This window comes from Lates calcarifer, linkage group LG5, assembly GCF_001640805.2.
Source record: "Lates calcarifer isolate ASB-BC8 linkage group LG5, TLL_Latcal_v3, whole genome shotgun sequence".
Lineage (NCBI taxonomy): Eukaryota > Metazoa > Chordata > Actinopteri > Centropomidae > Lates > Lates calcarifer.
The window spans coordinates 14,041,129-14,058,507 of NC_066837.1; the positions used below are offsets into that span (position 1 = coordinate 14,041,129).

Below are 17,379 nucleotides of genomic sequence, written 5' to 3' on the forward strand. Positions count from 1 at the left end.
GAGCTATTCATACTGTATATTGTATGATAAGACTGATACCAAAAAGTGAGGAGTCAAACACACAACTGGATACTAAATCAGACAGGCAAACAAACCAAAAAGGGCTTGGCTGAAGCGAGGTCAAAAAACAGAAAAAAAAAAAACACTAGAAAGCAAAAACTCAAAGAAATATAGTAGTAGCAAGGAAAGAGGACGAAATGGCACAGAGGGAAGGGAGCACACAGTCTAAATACACAGGGAGAGTGGGGACAATGAGACACAGGTGCAACACATTGGGGCGGGGCAAACAATCAAAGGACCAGGAGACACAAGGGGTAAGGAAGTGGGATGTGTAATCAGAAAGAAAACACCGAAATAAAACCAGAAATACTACAACAAAGTATAGAAACAGAAACATTAAATTTTTCAAATATATGCAAACTAGAGAATTAATTACACTGACTGCTTTGCTGTTGTTACCTAGCCCTGTGAATCAGGTCAAACCTACTAAATGAGCCATAACTGGAATACCTGCAATTATTTATTTCCTTTACACAGTCAGCTCTGGCTGTTTACAAACACAGTGGGCTACTGTAGGGATGAAGCTACTGTCAATAAAGAGAATGATTTATGGGAAACCATATTGTGTGTTTTATAATTCAGTTTCTGCCAAAAAAAAAGGTTCTTTGAGTGGAACATTTGTTAAAGGGCTGCTCACACTGATTTCTCTTAAACTCTTCCATTCTGATCTTCCAGACTTGTTTGGACAGTGGTGTTGAGTTTCCTAAGACATAAATCTGATAGCAGATTCCTTTTGTAACTTCATGGCTAAACATCGTCTCTTGTTGCTTTGGTGATCTGAAAGCCCTCCATCACATTCATAGTTTATTACAAGTGTGTTTTATGATGAGAGAAAAAAAAAAGCTCAACAGCAGATTGACATATACGATCTGCCTTGGAAACCTTTACAGCAGTGAATCAAAACACTAACCCTTACAATGTTGCGTCTTCAAGGAAGTTCATCTTAATAACTTCCTTCCTCTCAATAGTCGGGTTCCCATATGAACACTGAAACAGGTTTTTGCCTTCTGTAATCATTAAACAAATCATTATTATATCAAAAGATTAGTTCCTAACACACTTTCATTATAAGTGATGGGGGACAAACTGTCAAAGCTTGGTTTTGTAAAGGCCCCCAAAAAACAGACTCAGAAATGAAGCAGAGGTAGTGGTAAAAGAATTTCATTAAAAAAAAAAAAAAAAAAGAGTTTGGATGGGAGGATGATGAGGAGCGACAAAGGCAGGAGCAGGCAGGTGAATGAGACAAAAGGTTGGCTGGAGGTTTGCAGGATAAATAGCGGACTGGCAGATAAATAGGCTTGAGGCAGCCTGCACGGAAGTGGCAGGACAGTGGAACTTGCACAGGAGATCACGAAGAAATAGCAGGTTAGTCAAAGCACAAGCAGACACACTGGAAAATACTCAGAGTTTCTATACTGAGCAGCCAAAAGTTACTATACCACTGAGAGCAGGGGTTCTTTTACTATGAGTTGATGACGAGCAGCTGCGGAGGTGAAACAGGTGATGAGGCCTGATGAGGTGAGCTGCACTCTCGACACAACACACACACACACACACACACACACACGAGAGGCAAAAACATGGGGGTAGACAAAGAGGGAAAAAAAAAAGAAACACAAGGAATCATTAATTAACACAATGCAGTAAATGTATTCTAATATGTTTTTCTGATTCATCATGATCATGCATTGTGGTCTAATGTGTCACCTGCAACAAATGGTAGCCTACTAGAGTGTGATTCACGCAAGTTTAATTAATATGTAAAATAAATATCTTCATCAATATCTTCAGACTGGCTGCACTGAACCAGGATTTGCAGCTCAACAATTCCTTACTTTGATAAAATCTGCTTGAACCAATTAAAACAAAAAATCTATATGTTGCAGTTTGACAAAGCGTAGTTGACACTGCAGTGTTGGAAGAAAATATATTTTGTGTTATTAATCTGCATCTGCAACTACCCACAGTTATCAAATAAATGTAGGAATACAAAGTTCAACACTTACAACACAGTACAATTACCTCAAAATTGTACTTAGGTACAGTAAATGTACTTACTTATAGTGAAATAACCTTGTTGCTTGAACTGAACATTACAATACAAACTCCTCAAACAGTAAACTGTGTTTCATTTTCACTTACCTTAGAGGACGTACAGTCAGCCAGCAAGTGTGTGTGCAGGTGTGTTCCTGCACACTGTGGCTCTGTCTGTTGGCTTGGTCATTGAAAACAAAACAACATCTTATGCTGTCAGTCATATCCATGTCTTTTATTTTGGTTTCTGTGTTTGACATTTAGGGATTTTTTTGCATTCAAATTGAAGCTAAATCATGTAGGCCACCGGTTTTAAAAAGGGAACAAAAGGAGGTTGAGGCTTAAATGAGACACTGACAAAACAAAAGCAGTTACAGTAGCTACTGAAAGGGTCTTGGAATTAAGTGTCAAATCCATTAGGCTCAGTTTGGTCAGTTTCCTTCCCACAAACTCATGTCTCCTCAGTCCTTAGCACTCAAATCATCAGCGCTCATGCTCTGCTAAATGGACACAGCGTTCTTCTGCATGGCTTGTCACAGGAAAATAATGAGCAGGCAATGCATCTTGGTTCAGTTCAGTGACTCATTTCCAGTCCACACTTTCCTGTGAAAGCCTCATGTGACATCTCTAAGGGTGAACAACGCTACCAGATCTACCAGAAACTAGCTTCACTTTAAAAAATTAACTCACAAAACAATGAGAACCTATCATGGGAAGTAACAGCCTGTCACTCACCCTGAGTCTATGCACGTATCTTCCCTGCTTATTCTCTCTCAGTGTGACAAAAAAAAAGAAGAAAAAGAAAAAGAAAACTTATCAAAAGTAAAACAAACATCATAGGGTGTTTTTTTGTTTTTGTTTTGGAGATATGTGGAACAGAACTTAGTGCAAAGTCATATCTATGGGAACCACGTACAGCTGACCAGCGCTGTTCTGGCATCATAAATTAAAGGTGAAAATAAAACAAAAAGAAATAACCATCAAAGTCACTGCAGGTCTGCATGAAAGTTCACCACAGTTCAGGACAGGGTTTGGGCATCAAAGACTTGCCAAATGCTCCTCATCTCCTACTGTCCTCTTCATCATTATAATGTGGTCCTTCCTTTTAGTCACACTTTCTTCAGAGTCACCTGAAACTGTCACTCCATCCATCCATCCATCCATCCATCCATCCATCCATCCATCCATTCAGGAGTTCAGTTTCAGCCCACTGAGTTTCTTTGCCCTTCCATGACTCCTGCTCCATTCAGCAGTGTCACAGTCCCTAGGAGAAACAAGGCACCCTGTCCTCGCCTTCACCTCAGGGTTCACTAAAAGGCCACAGTGCATCTGAAGGTCAGGTGCTCCTGGTCACTTCCTGGTCTTTGACCCCCTTGACCTTTAACCCTGGCTCATGGACGCAAAGGTTATCTAACCTTAAGAAAGAGGTGGAGAGAGGGAGGGGATTGAGAGGGAATCACAGAGAAACAGGGGAAAAAAGAGGGTGAAAAGTAATTAAATTACATTTTGTTTACTTATTGATTCAAATGCCAAACGTGAAAATAAGAAAGAAAACATGCTGTGAATGCTGTGAATGGGCTGGAGAACCTTAACGGACTTATCAAGTGACTCCCTATGATTCATAAATAGTAACAATCAGCAGCACAAACAAATCCATAGGCAAAAAGACAATGTTGAGCACTGCAGAATTAAAAGAGCAGAGATCAAGGTGAGACTGATGTCAGTAAAAGCATTTACACTCTGACGCTTCACACGTTGAAAACCTTGACCTTGTTTCATTTGTGTGTTGTATTATCCATTGACACACTATCCTAACATTTTGCTTTAGTTGCTTGCTTTGTATGATGTATCCATAAAATACATTATTTTAGGAGGTTGTTTGCTTATGTTGCCAGCATTATTAATCAAATCAGAACAAGCCACACACTCCTGATGATGCAGAGTTTTTGAGAGTACAAAAATGTGACTTTTAGAGTACTTTAATTGTTTTTCTTAGTTGTCACTTAATAATGAACATTTTATGTTATAAAGAGCTGCTTTCAGGGGCTTTAAGATTTTTTTTTTTGCTATTCATTCCAATACAATGCACTGATGAAATTTAGTTTAGAGTCTTTGACTTGCATGTACATGCTAACGGGATGAGTGTCGTGGAGTTTAATGCTGCTGACCTTCTGCAGCTCCTCTCTTAGCCAGGAGGGAAGGGGCTGTCCGAGACGGTGCAGCAGCTTTGACAGCTCCACGTTGTGTTCCCTGTAATACCTGGAGAGATATGCACGTGCCTGAAGAGAGAGGTGTGGAAGAAGTGGAGGGTTGATGAGCAGACATAGATGGGGGAGTGAGGGAGATAGAGTGAGGAAATAAAACACATAGGGAGGGAATAAAGGTAAGAAAGTAAAAGGGACATATGGAAAATGGCCAGAAAGGGAGGAAAGGCATAGGCCAAGAACAAAAAGGGAAGGGAGTGCAATGAGTGGGAAAAGGGTTGAAAAGAGGGATATTTAAACGAGAAAATAAGAAAGACAGCATGGTGTAGGCAAACAAGAAATAGAGAGAGATTAATGATGTGCCACCATCTTTAGATTAGTTTATTTCTCCTCAATAGGACTTTAGGGCCACTAAGTGCCGAGTGGTATGAACAGAGCTAAGAAAAGAGAGGTTAGAGAGAGGGAGAAAATTACATGAAGGATGCATGAGATCCATTATCGCTCTCCCCCCTGTGTGCATCCCTCATCTCTCCCCCTCTCTCCTTCCCTGGTGTACCCGCCATCTCCTCCCTTCTCATCTGTCCTCTCCCTCTGTCCCCCTGGTAAAAAACTCAAATACAGTTTAATTACAGGTGACACTGAGGTGCAGCCATTAGCCGTGTGTGAGCACACGTGGGAGGACAAATTGTAAATATGCGTGTTTGTGTTCATGGGAGAGCAAATGTGTGATTCATTGTCGGCAGGTCTGGTGTGTCCTCTGTGGAATCAGCAGCCAGGACAAAGATTTATGGATTGGATTTTCTCCTCCTTCTACCTTTCTCCCTCCATCCTAATCCCTCCATCCTCTCTCTCACGGGTGTTCTGTCACTATTGAGTCCTCATAATTAGGTTGTAACTTTCTGGCTGGATCTGATTGGCTGACAGTTTCCAACTCTATGCTGACTCCTGTGGGAAATTTTGCCACCGCAATGGAGGGTAGTGTGGGCTGTCACTGTCAGTCAGACTGCTGTGTTTTCTTTTTTTGTTTGTCTCTTTTTAAAACATTTCATTCAATGCATATATCATTTTTCCCCCCCTGAGCATTAATATATTTTAATTTAAAGTATAAGTTTACCTCCGGCTCCATCGGAGGGTACTTCCTCCCTTTGCTCTTTCCCAAACATTTTGTCTTCCCTCCCTCAAGGAGCTGGCACCAAAAGCCCTTCTGAGGGTCAAACCTGAGAGGAGAAGAGAAAGGCAGAGAAAATATAGGCAGAAAGACAGAGAAGGAGGGCAGGACGAAAACAATTACCAATAAATTGCTGGCTTTGAAAATAAACCTCAGTGCTGCCACATTGGCAAAAGTGTTAGGAAGTGTTTCTTCTTTTGGAAATTAGGCCTGAAAAAGTGGGCCATCTTACACTCACAAACTGGACTGGTCTGTCTCTTACTCTTTTGCTCTTGGTGTCTCTCTGATTGTCGCATATGTCTTTTTTCATCTCCCTCTGTCTCTCTCTATCGCCCTCCCTCCCCTCTGTGTTGTGCAGCCTCTCTCTCTGTCTCTCAACGCAGACCCACATCATTTTTGTGTTAGTGCAGTAATCCACTGTTAACGGTGATTCTTGAAACGAGATAGCACAATAGAATTAGAAATATAAATAGGTTATATGTTGTTGTTGTTTTATTTACTCCATTCTATGCAAATCTAATTTCAAAATGTGACTACTTTACTTGCTGGTGTGGGTTTGTTGTGTGTAAAGATGCCCTAAGGAAGGCAGCTGTGCCAGTATGAGTTGGTTTGATTTTTATAATGTGCTAACCCATATTAATTAAGGTTTTATATTTTTAAACACCCAGTGGAGTGCCTGGAATTGGATTCTTTATACCAGTGGATTAAAGCATATATTTTTTCCCTTTTTTAAAAGACTTTTCTCCCCTCAAGAAGCACCAGTGGGTACAGGGGACACCAGAAGCACTCCTGTCACTTTTCTTTTTCTGTGATTAATACTAGATTACATTTTTATACATACATATTTTCATTTTTTCGTTCTATTTTATCTAAACATACATACAAAACATTTGATAGAGGTTAAATACAACATATGGAGAATGTATGTTTCATAGTCAGGGCATTCTTATTCAGTGAAAGGTTATTGACTTCACATGACCAGTTAAAGAGAGTGCTCACAACCTCACTATTAGAAAGAGCAGATGTCAGAAAGTGTGGCTCTTGAAAGAAGTATAATCACTGGGGAATATCTTTACCTGAGAATGATGTTAAATTCATAACTGACTGTATAAAAAAATGTTAAGGCAAAATATTCTCTGAAATGTGATTTCTCCCTCATTGGCTCTCTAATCATCTCATATGAAACCAAACTGCCTTTCTCATTAGCAGAGAGCAAAGACTGTAGCACCCCAGCAGCACATTATGTGAAAACCTGTCACAGGCAAGAAGATGGTTGGTGACTTTCAAAGCAAAGTAAATGTGCTTGTTGTTGTGTGTATATAGTGTATATGCATCAATACATATGCATGCATGTAGATTTATATATGTACAGTACATTATTGTTAACTGCCATTTGGCAGTCAGGGTATAAGATGCAAATATTGCTCTTTATCTGCATGCATCAGTGGGTGAGTAAAAGCGAAAAAAAGAGTTAAGTGGTTCTCTGTCAGTTTTTCTCTGACAGGACAGGAGGACGAAAGGAGAGGGGGGATTAAATAAATAGGCTCCAGTGTTGAGGATCTGTCAGACTGCTGCGATGTCAAAAGAATGAGAAGGAGAAAAGAAAGATTAGGCTTTTGTATCACTCGTTCTTCACCCACAACACACACACACACACACACACACACACATGAAGACACACACACACACACGCACACAAACAGCTTCCTTATTATTCTGTCAAAATGCATCTCTTTACAAACTATTTGTATGCATGTGGGCTTGTGATTCAAGACAGAGGCACTCTCTGTCCCAATCTGAGCTACAAATTCTAGATGTCCCTGTCTGGAGATTTGAGGGCTCACAGGCAGATTGCATTCTGATGAGTGGTGCTTGAGAAATAAACAGTTTACCACTTCTCCCAAACTTAAAGGTCACATGCAACATCTCTAATGGAGAATGAGTTGAAATAGGCCATCAAGAGGCCAGAGCTGATTCTCTTGAGTTGTACAAAAAAAATTTTAGGAATCCTTTTCAACATATTACACAAGCTAATAATATCAGAACACACTGGTTGTACAGTATATTACATGTGTTTTACAGAATAAGCACATGATGTTGATGTTGTATTAATAAATATTGAGGATGTGCATTAGCTGGCAAATGCTGTTTGCTTTTAGAGACACAGGAATGTTCAGAACAACTATAGTAAATTAACATCATCAGCATCATCATCAGACCTTTTTTGTCTGTTGTGAAAAACAGCAAAGAATATATTTAGTTCACAAAAGCTACATTAGTGATTTATCTTGGTTACTGGCAGCGGTGCCTTTGTTGTTTTAGTTCTTCTGGACTGACACTGTGCAGTGCACTAACCTTTTAAAAAAACATTTTCAGACAGCTGTGACACAGACAGGCAGGATGTGTAAGTGAGAGGACAGTCAGTGTTCTGTTGGGATTTGATCGCAGGCCAGCAGCTCAGGAGGCTGAGACTTCACCACTTGACAAGAATAGGCATCAAACTGTTCTTGCAAAAACAAATTCATGTCTTTGTTACATGAAATAAATATCATTTGCGAATGCATGAGAAAATTAGACAAACTGTAATCTGATGTTAATATTCCTGATGAGTTTGGAAGTGTGAGCCAAATATAAGTGTCCATCATTTATTACTGGCAGTCAGAATAAATACAGCTTATGATGTCATTCTGCTCTTGTCCATCTTGTATACATATCCTCTATGCTCTCTCTGTTGTGAGAATACAAATACTGATAAAACCTCAAACCTAAATCTGTGTAAAGCCGGACATTTCATGGCTCAAAGCAAATAATGAACTGACCATCTGCTATTGGCTGCTCTTTGGTGCCAGGTGATGTCACTGTCTGTTGTACTATTCAGCGAGTGACACAACCTGGCACAAGACTGGAAAAGTTGGAGATGATCAGTTTAGCATCTTGCTGTTCACCAGTAGAGGTCAGGCTTCACACAGATTTGGCTTTAGGGTCTCGATACTACTCAAATCTGTACAATCATCTCTATTACAGTGCACACCAGGTGAAGGGTGCCCTTACCCCAGGGACACCAGGGACTGAAGAGAGAAAGTGAGAAGGAGATAGATAGATAGAGAGAGAGAGACACTGACATACTGTATGAGAGACTTACGTAAGGGCCTGGGAGTAGTTGAAATGAGGTGTGACTCCCAGGAACTTCTGGACCTCATCCATTACTGCTGCAGGGTCAGTTCTGAGCTGATGGCCATCTATGATCATCACCTACACACAGATACATCCATACTGTAACCCTGGCTACTGGCTACTATTAACTAACTGGTTACTGAATTGCAACAAGTTCAGTTACTGGGTAAAAATAAAAGCACAGAGACAGTTTCTTCAGTGCATCTTGATCCACTTTAACGACCGCCACAAAAACTGGAAAGCAGAGCTCTGACAGTAGATGTAATATATCATTTTACTCTTTTCCTCTTAGAATGTATCGCCCTACCAGGCTGAACAGTTAGTAGCTCCTGCAGGCACTGTGCAGGGAAGTGTTACTGTATGAACGTTCCCATCTAAGCACTAAAATAAAGACATCATAAAGTAACGCAAAGTACACCACTCAGTGACCACTTCATTAAGTACGCCTGTACAATCTGTTCAAATTTAGTTCAACAGCTCTGTCATTAAATCAATGATTATAGAGTTTTTTCTTGATGTGTGAATTATATGATAATTACTGAGGTCATAGTTAGATAGAGGTGGTGTTGTTTTACATACATGAGGGGAGCAGAATATTAGAAACACCTCTCAAAATAACAATAATGTCCAGTAAAATACATTTACTATGACATCAGTCCTAAAACATGCCACTTTAACCTGGTATTAACCTGTTATGTGCCTTAAGTCATATTTATTGACCTGTTGTTGTGTTGTAGATGTTTACTTTTTTAATTTATTTTTTAAAATATTTTTTACATATATTTTTCTATTAGGTGTATACTGTTTTTCATGTGTTTAACTTGCTGCAGTGTGGGTCTAAGAGTAGCGTAATTTCAATCCCCTGTATGTGTGTACATATGGCAGAATTGACAATAAAGCAGACTTTGACTTTGATAACACATCTATGACAATGTCAACAAAAACTGAACATTACAGGCATCATAAAATTAGACTCTATGGCAAAACATTTGTATTGGATTGCACTGGACTGTAAAGATAATAAAGTGGGAACTGAGCATATGCATAGTTACCATCACTTCAATTGTGTCCTCAAATGTTGTGAACAACTCACATCAAGTTCTTAACATTACATACTGTACAATGCCTGTGTGTACCTGGTTAGCAGGATAGTACGTGAGCCACCTCTCTAGGTGTGTGGAGTAGAGACCGGGGATGAGACAGCGGCTCTGTAGGGAGCGCAGCTCGGCTGGTGCTCCCGGTTTTGCACTGATGACATCATAGAAGGTGAACCGTAGGGCGGCGTGGTCCTCATGAGCTCTCTGATGCTGGGGAGGTCAGACAGATACAGCCAGATGAGGCTTCAAAGAGCTCACTCTGATAGTACAATTGCTCTCATTCAACCTCTCTAAAACATCAAGTGATATATTCACAACCTTGCATGAGAGAGACTTTATATTGTGGACAATGACATAACATTCAAGCTGGTATGTTGTTGACATTTATGTCTCATTAATCAAACAGACTTAAGCAGAAGATTTCAGGATCGTGTGACATTTCCCATACTGAGATGTGGAGATAAATCAGGCTCATTAACTCCACACTCACACAGAGAAAAAAGACCCCATACACAATCTTGGAAAAAAACTCAATTCAAATCAATACAGAGATGAAGTATGTCATATGAAGTAGGCAGCGGTAGAGAGTTAAAAATACTTACTTAGGCGGGCACTGGCATCTAATATATTCTGTGTGTGTTTGCGTATGTACCTGGTACCAGCTGTAGGCCCTGTCAGAGGGGTTGATGAGCAGGGTGATGATCTTGGCCTTGGGCAGGAGGGCAGCAGCTCGCCTCGGGGACTCCTCTGAGGGGAAATAGTTAGCGCTCTTCTCAAACAGGAAGTCCGTGCTAACATTAGAGGGCACAGGGAAAAACTCCATGTACCTGAGGCAAGAGACACACAGAAAATTGAGAAGAAATAAAAATACATGTGCACATACTCATGATGTACGCCTCATACAAAAGCACCTCATCATTACTGCAAACTCAGTCACCCGGAGCATACATTTACTAAATTCTTAAACATTTTTTCAAAGTCACACACAACTTCTAAAGTCAAAAACTTATACCCTTTATCTGTGCTCAGTCATTGAGCCCAAAATAAACTTGACGATATAATGTGAACAGTGTTTAATGAAGAATTTTCAGAGTCAAGTCTTTTCTAGATGACTTCGGAGAATGCACCAGATGTGTCTCTGTCAGCTAAGTAACCCGTTTATGGGTCAATTTAGGCAGCCATATGTCTGTTGGCTTATGTTTCCAAGCTTAAAGGATAATTTTGAAGATGCTGTTGAACTGTTTTGCGCTGCTTAATGTATCATTGACGTCTGCAAGACACATGGCACCTTGTAAGAACTTCACAAAATAAGTAAGTGTTGTTTATAATCTTTCATTTCACCTTAGGTTTTGACTAATAAAAGGCAAAAAGAATATATATGTGTGTGTGTGTGGTCATAAGTGTTATCACCAGTCAATTCCTTTGTGGTAGTTGTTGGTGTTGAAGAACTGGACCTCTTCGTAAGTCTTTGGACTGGGGAAGTTACTGGAGATGGAGGGATGCATGAGTAAGAAGAGATAAAGTGCTGTCGTTCCTGGAAGAAAGGGCATAATTCATAACTGGCTCGTTAATTCAGCTCAGCAGAGAGTAGTCTGTGTGTGTGTGTGTGTGTGTGTGTGTGTGTGTGTCAGTATATGTGAGAGCTGTCATCCACTGATCCATTCTGGATGACTTCTCCCTCCACAAGATTTATATCTTGTTGAGAATACACTGTGTGTGTGTGTGTGTGTGTGTGTGTGTGCGCGCGCGTGTGTGTGTGTGTGTGTGTGTGTGTGCGTGTGTGTGTGAGAGAGAGAGAGAGAGAGTGTGTGTGTGCAAGGATCACAGGCCGCCCCATCAAATGATTCAAAACCATTTGACACCAATCAGCACTGGGGCTTTGGTTGTGCCCTCAGTTTCACCCTCAGCAGCTCTCTTTTTGCCCCGTTCCCTGTACACTTATTCTCACACATCCTGCTACACCCCTCCCCCCTCACCCTGTCTCCCATTTGCTTTAACATCTCTGACATGCAAGGCACACCCTTCCAATAAAATGAGAAATTATTGTACTGTAATTGTTGCTAGGCTGCTAATGTTGCTATAATGACCCTTCCTCCCATTTAGAAAATTATCACCTGGTTAATTAGCAGTAGTATGGACCCTCCTCACCTCTCACACCAAACACCAGTAATTAGAATTCCTGGAATCACATGGAGGCACACACTCTGGACCCATGTAGCGTATACAGATTGTTAATAATCTCCTCTTCTTTTTGCCCCTCTGATAGAGACAGAGTAAGAAAAAGAAAGAGGGAGAGGGCCGTAGCTCTGTACTGTATCTCTGTGCATCTAAAGTAGATAGTATGTGGGTGGAAGAAAGGAGGTAAGAGCCTCCTCCTTTGTCTCCCTCTGACAGGACCAAAGGAGCGAGGGGATTAAATGAATGGGCTCTGATGTGGGGTATATAGACACCTGAGCACACAGAAGGAGTCCCATTGTTGCACGTGCATGTCTGAGTGTGTGTTTGTCTGTAGCTTACCTGTTTTCTGTGGTCCTATGACCATGAACTTGGGTAACCTGTCACAGGTTTTCTCTTTAGACCAGATGTCTTTATGTCGTTTGTCATCACATGGGTTCTGCAGGAGCAGAGGCAAAGGATTATAGATTAAAGTAATGATGTGAAGATAATGTAATGCATACAAACACATAAGTGCACATAGGATTTACTGAATAGAATGAATGAAGTTTCTGTTATTGTGTCATGTATACCATCATTCAGCCCATATCAAATTAAATACTAGTAAAATAGTCCACCTTCTTTTCCAGGCCAAGTTAAACACATCAGAATTAAAGTGCCAATCCAATTCTTGATCATCTGTACACCAATTTATTTCAGGGTTCTGCTGAGTCAATTCATGCAAAATGATTTTTTTTTCACCACTCCACTTCACCTAAATCACAAATCTCATGCAGTCTGTTTACCTCCTCAATATTTTTCAATCTACATAATAAGAATACCTTACTGCATGCAAATACACAGTAGAAATGTACAGACAGATGTGCAGAAGCACACAAGCCCATACATGCAGGCAAATACCCATGCAAACACACCTGCCAGAGAGGGTTCCTTTGTTCGGGGAAAAGCTGGAAGTATTTGTGTGCGAGCTGCACAGGCGGGAGTGTGTGGAGTCTCAGGTTTGTCCATGAGCGGAGAAAGGAGGCCAGGTGGACGAATGTGTAAAGACCTAGTCGATCATTGCCATAGTTAGACAGGTGGGTCATGAATATACTGATCTGGAGTGAAGAAACAGAGACAAAGAAGGGGTGGGGGGGTAGAAGGGAGAAGGAATGGAGAGAGGGAAATACATACTTATTGTATTGTGCAAAATTGTGATAAAGTCAAAATCTAATTTCCCAAGTTCCAGTGTTTGTGAAAAACTGAGGCAGCGCAGTAAATCTAATTACTGTTGTTGTGGCCGCAGTGGAAAGCAAACAGATTATTTCTCAGCGTGTGATGGTTTTAAAGTCGCTAACAGAGTAGCTGTCCAACGGGTATCAATATTTGCTATCACTTTGCAAAGTGACACACTCACTTTTGTTATGTAAGATTATATATTCACTTTCAGAGCAATACACTTTCACGTATAAAAAGGAAGACAGATAAACTGAAACTGATGTATTCACCGCTCCTAACAGATAAAGTTGAGGAGGCAGCACAATACTCCTCATAGCCACTGGGTGATGGGAGAGATGCAGTTACACACACGAGAGAGTGTTTCAGAGTGTGTCGGAGAGTGTTCATGGCGGTTAATGTGTGTGAGGGAAAAGGAGAGACTCAGGAGGAGTGAAGGAGCGATAGTGTGTTGGTCCAGGCTATCTGTCCACGCCTCAGTGCTTTTATAGGCTGATCAAAGAGACAAGCTAAGATAGCTGCTACAGACAAATGCAGACACACGCACGCGCACGCACACACACACACACACACACACACACGCACGCATGCGCACGCTCACACGTGCTCGCGCACACACACACACACACACACACACACAAACACACACACACTTGCTTCTTCTATGATTGGAGGGAGCTTGGGAACGTGAAGTGTCTGGATGAAACAGTAACATCAGCCATTAAGATATGAATTATTTGGTGGATGTGAGCATGTGTGTGTGTCTGCTGCCTATGTGCATGAATGATTGTGTATCAGCATATTTGGGAGAATGCCTATGAATGTGAACACAGACACACACAGTGAATTTCCTGGTGACAGAGGACTGTCGGTCCTCCTCTTTAACGCTGAAGGTTGCCGTAGATACAAAGCGACACGGTGTCGGGGTTTGATGGATCAGCGTCCGGCCGACCTGGAAAGCTGTTCAGAATACTGATCGCCTCTGAATGCTGATGGGAGGCATGTGTGTGTGTGTATGTGTGTGTGTGAGAGAGAGAGAGACGCTGTGGGAAGGAGAAAGAGGAACAGACATGTGTGTGGATACTTGTGTGCGTCTGTGACAAAGAAAGCAACAGAGAGAGAAGAGAGAAGAGCAAGGGTATGCATGTCAGAGTGATTTTTTATGTGTTTGCAAGTGTCTGCGCTTGTCAGGGTAATTGTTTATGCATTTGTGCGTTTGTGTATGCCAGCGCAATTGTGTGCATCTGCCACTGCCTTCTTATCTTGTGCTCACTCTAAGCAAACCAGCAGTGCACCAACCAGCCTCGCCTGCTTCATATCAATCTAGCTGATGTTAAAGCAACAATGTGGAACCACTGTCAAGGCATCACCAGACGCCCAAACCAGGAACAACAGAAATGTACGCCAGTAAAATCTGCTTGCTTGCTCCTTGTGTCCAATGAATTGTAATGTCAAAAACCTAAAACCTCCCTCTTCAAAGAATGAATGGAGAACTTGAAGCACTACTCTTAGAAAAGTGAGATTTGACAGTCTCACCCCAAAACGTCTATTCACATTTGGGATTGAGGAGGAATATTTCCCAGTTAAAAGCTCTTGTAGTGAAATACAGTGAATGTAGACAAATCTGACCTAAGTAAAAAAAAAAAAAGATGCTATAAAAAATGTTGAAGTCTCCCACCTCTCTCTTGCTGTTGTTTTGTGCTTTTTTTTTGTTTTTTCTTTTTTTGAAAGCAGGCAAGGTGATCAAAAAGTGATTTATGTTCCTTTCAAACCACTCAATACCCTATGATGTCTGACTCAGGCTGTGAAGAGATGGGGTATACTGTATGTATGTGTGTGTGGTGTATTTGCAGGTGTGTGCGCATGAAAGACAGAGAGAAAGAAAGACAAAGAGAGGTGGGGGTGAGAGAGAGAATCTGAGTGTTATTGAACATGGAAACATTCATTATGGAGCTTAAGCACTGGCTGCCAAATTAAACAAAGGCGGCGAGAGAAGATGATTTGTGTTTGTAATTGGAGAACTGTAGAAAAAAGAGAAAGAAAAAAGCACAGAGAGGAGGTTGACAAAGACAAAGACATAGAGAGTAACCTTGGCAGGTGAGTCTGAATTAAAAAACAAAAAAGCCACTTGAGAGAGTGTTAATCTCCTGACACTGTGCAAGCCCCTAACCCTTTTGGTGGAAGGACTCACTGTGGTGAAGAATTCAATTAACTGAACCATATAAACCTTTTCTCAGCATCGAGTGCCACATCTCATTTCCTGAATACTGGATTGCTTTGAGTCCCCGATGTGCCTTTAATAAAGAATACCGCGCTAATAATTTAACACCAGAATTGGGCTCAAATCATACATGGAACTGGACTGGGAGAGATGCGCAGAAATAAGGGAAATAAACCCTAACCCACAGCCTCCCTCTTTTAATCTTTGTCCCTTGTCTTTTCCTCTCATTGCTCCAATGCAGCTTCATTTCCTCCTCCTTCTTCTCATCCTTTTAATGTCTTGCTCTCACCCTCTCTTCTTCCTCAAATAGTCACTTTATGTTGTTTTTTTTTCTCCTCTCTCCGATCTCATGCTGACCTAGATGCTCTGATGAAGCATGTCAGTCCAACATGGAGGGATGTTCTTAAAAATCCATACACACATGAGCACACAAATACTCACATACACACACAGATGCCATGTCTTGGAAGATTAAGAGAACATCAGTCGTGTATTTGAGTTTGTGACATGTTCCAATCCCCTCTAACATGATTGCATTTTTGAAGAAATTACTTGTTTTACTGGCCTTTGGTTGAGGATGGAATTTTTTTCCACTCTTCCATCCATCTATCTATCTATCTATCTATCTATCTATCTATCTATCTATCTATCTTAGTATGTGAAAGGTCTGTCTTAAAATGTTGTTTTTGTCTGATACGGTAAAAATACATTAATTATACAATAAATTATACATATAAAATAAATACATGTAAACTGCGGCAGTATCTTTGCCACTGCTGAATCATAAAAGGACAAAAGCATAATAATTCTAAGCAGGTTTTGAGTATGAAGTGTCTTCATAGTGGAAAAATCACCCGATAAAGAACACTCAAACCAGATGGTATGCGTCCAAATTACAGTCAATTTTTGAGTGTCCCGTCTATGGACATTATTCTGCCACAATGCAATACACAAAGCAAATGAAAGAACCACTCACAGCTGGAAGAAAAAATAAAACTAACTGTAGGTGGCCGTTTGATTAATGCCCAATGTTGCACTATGGTATAATGTTATAATGTTAGAATAGCAGTTAAATATGTTGATTTATAAGTATGCTAACTGCTATGACCATGATGATTAGTATGTCATACATACTATGCTGTATAGAATTAATAAGTAGTATGGCTTTGGGACACAGCCTGAAGAACTCTTCATTTCGAAGAACTGATGATGGATACTACTGGCCCACAATGCATTGCACAAGCAAAATGCAGAAGGTGCTTACAGCTGGAAATGAAAACTCCTAAGTTTTTGGAAACTGTTTTGCTGTGTTTGTATTAAGTTCAAGTGACAGAGCATTTAAAATTGCAGTTTGATGGCAGTATTATTTTCTTTGTCTCTACATTATTATATAATTTCCTGTTAGTATAAAACAGTTACATATGTTAAATGCTTGTATACCAAGTGCAGAGCAGTACACTATAAATATTTATGTATTTCATATATGCAAGTTTCTATACAGTTTATAGTATATATACAGTAATTAGAATACTGTACAGTATGTACATAGGACACAGTGATGCAGTGAAGCTAAGTACAGAGATGTTTTGATCTATCTATCTTTCTATCTATCTATAGCCCTCTTGCCTCTACCACTCTCTCACTCCTTGTCTGTCTCCGTCTTCTCTGCTGCTTTCACTCTCCTTCAATGTGTAGCTATAGCAGCCTGTTTCCCATTACAGACCACTTAGTTCCACATACATTTCTCCCTGATTGAATTGTTATTGCTACTAAAAAGAAGCCTACACACCCCCTCCCGTTTTCATTCTCCTTCCTTCACCGTCATCGTCCTCGCCCCCCTTCTCACTCTTCCAGTGGCTCTCTTCTCTCTTTCTTTCTCACAGTCCATCTCGCTGTCTCTGTCTCATCAGTGGGTAATTGAAAGCTGAATGTCAATACGGCAAAATGATTTCAATTCAATTTATTTTCACTGCTCCAGTCAGCATCTACTAGCCTTGTCCTTTCTGCCGTCTTTCACCGCTTTACTCTCAC

The 17,379-nt window shown here is 40.6% G+C and overlaps 1 protein-coding gene across 3 annotated transcripts in view; it reads right to left on the reverse strand.

Annotated features, from left to right (window-relative positions):
- Positions 1-2,314: 2,314 nt before the first annotated feature.
- ndst3 (N-deacetylase/N-sulfotransferase (heparan glucosaminyl) 3) overlaps positions 2,315-17,379 on the reverse strand; it is a 41,662-nt gene continuing 26,597 nt past the window's right edge. For 2 of the 3 annotated variants that reach the window (XM_018695839.2, XM_018695840.2), the window contains 9 exons: positions 12,827-13,009; positions 12,255-12,351; positions 11,148-11,271; positions 10,390-10,564; positions 9,777-9,947; positions 8,609-8,718; positions 5,413-5,515; positions 4,263-4,373; positions 2,315-3,504 (listed from right to left, as the gene is read on the reverse strand). In XM_018695839.2, coding sequence (XP_018551355.1) covers positions 3,475-3,504; positions 4,263-4,373; positions 5,413-5,515; positions 8,609-8,718; positions 9,777-9,947; positions 10,390-10,564; positions 11,148-11,271; positions 12,255-12,351; positions 12,827-13,009 — 1,104 coding nt within the window. In that variant the 3' untranslated portion in view covers positions 2,315-3,474. Of the gene's footprint in view, positions 3,510-4,262; positions 4,374-5,412; positions 5,516-8,608; positions 8,719-9,776; positions 9,948-10,389; positions 10,565-11,147; positions 11,272-12,254; positions 12,352-12,826; positions 13,010-17,379 lie in introns of all 3 variants that reach the window. The other variant, XM_018695841.2, reaches the window with a different exon arrangement.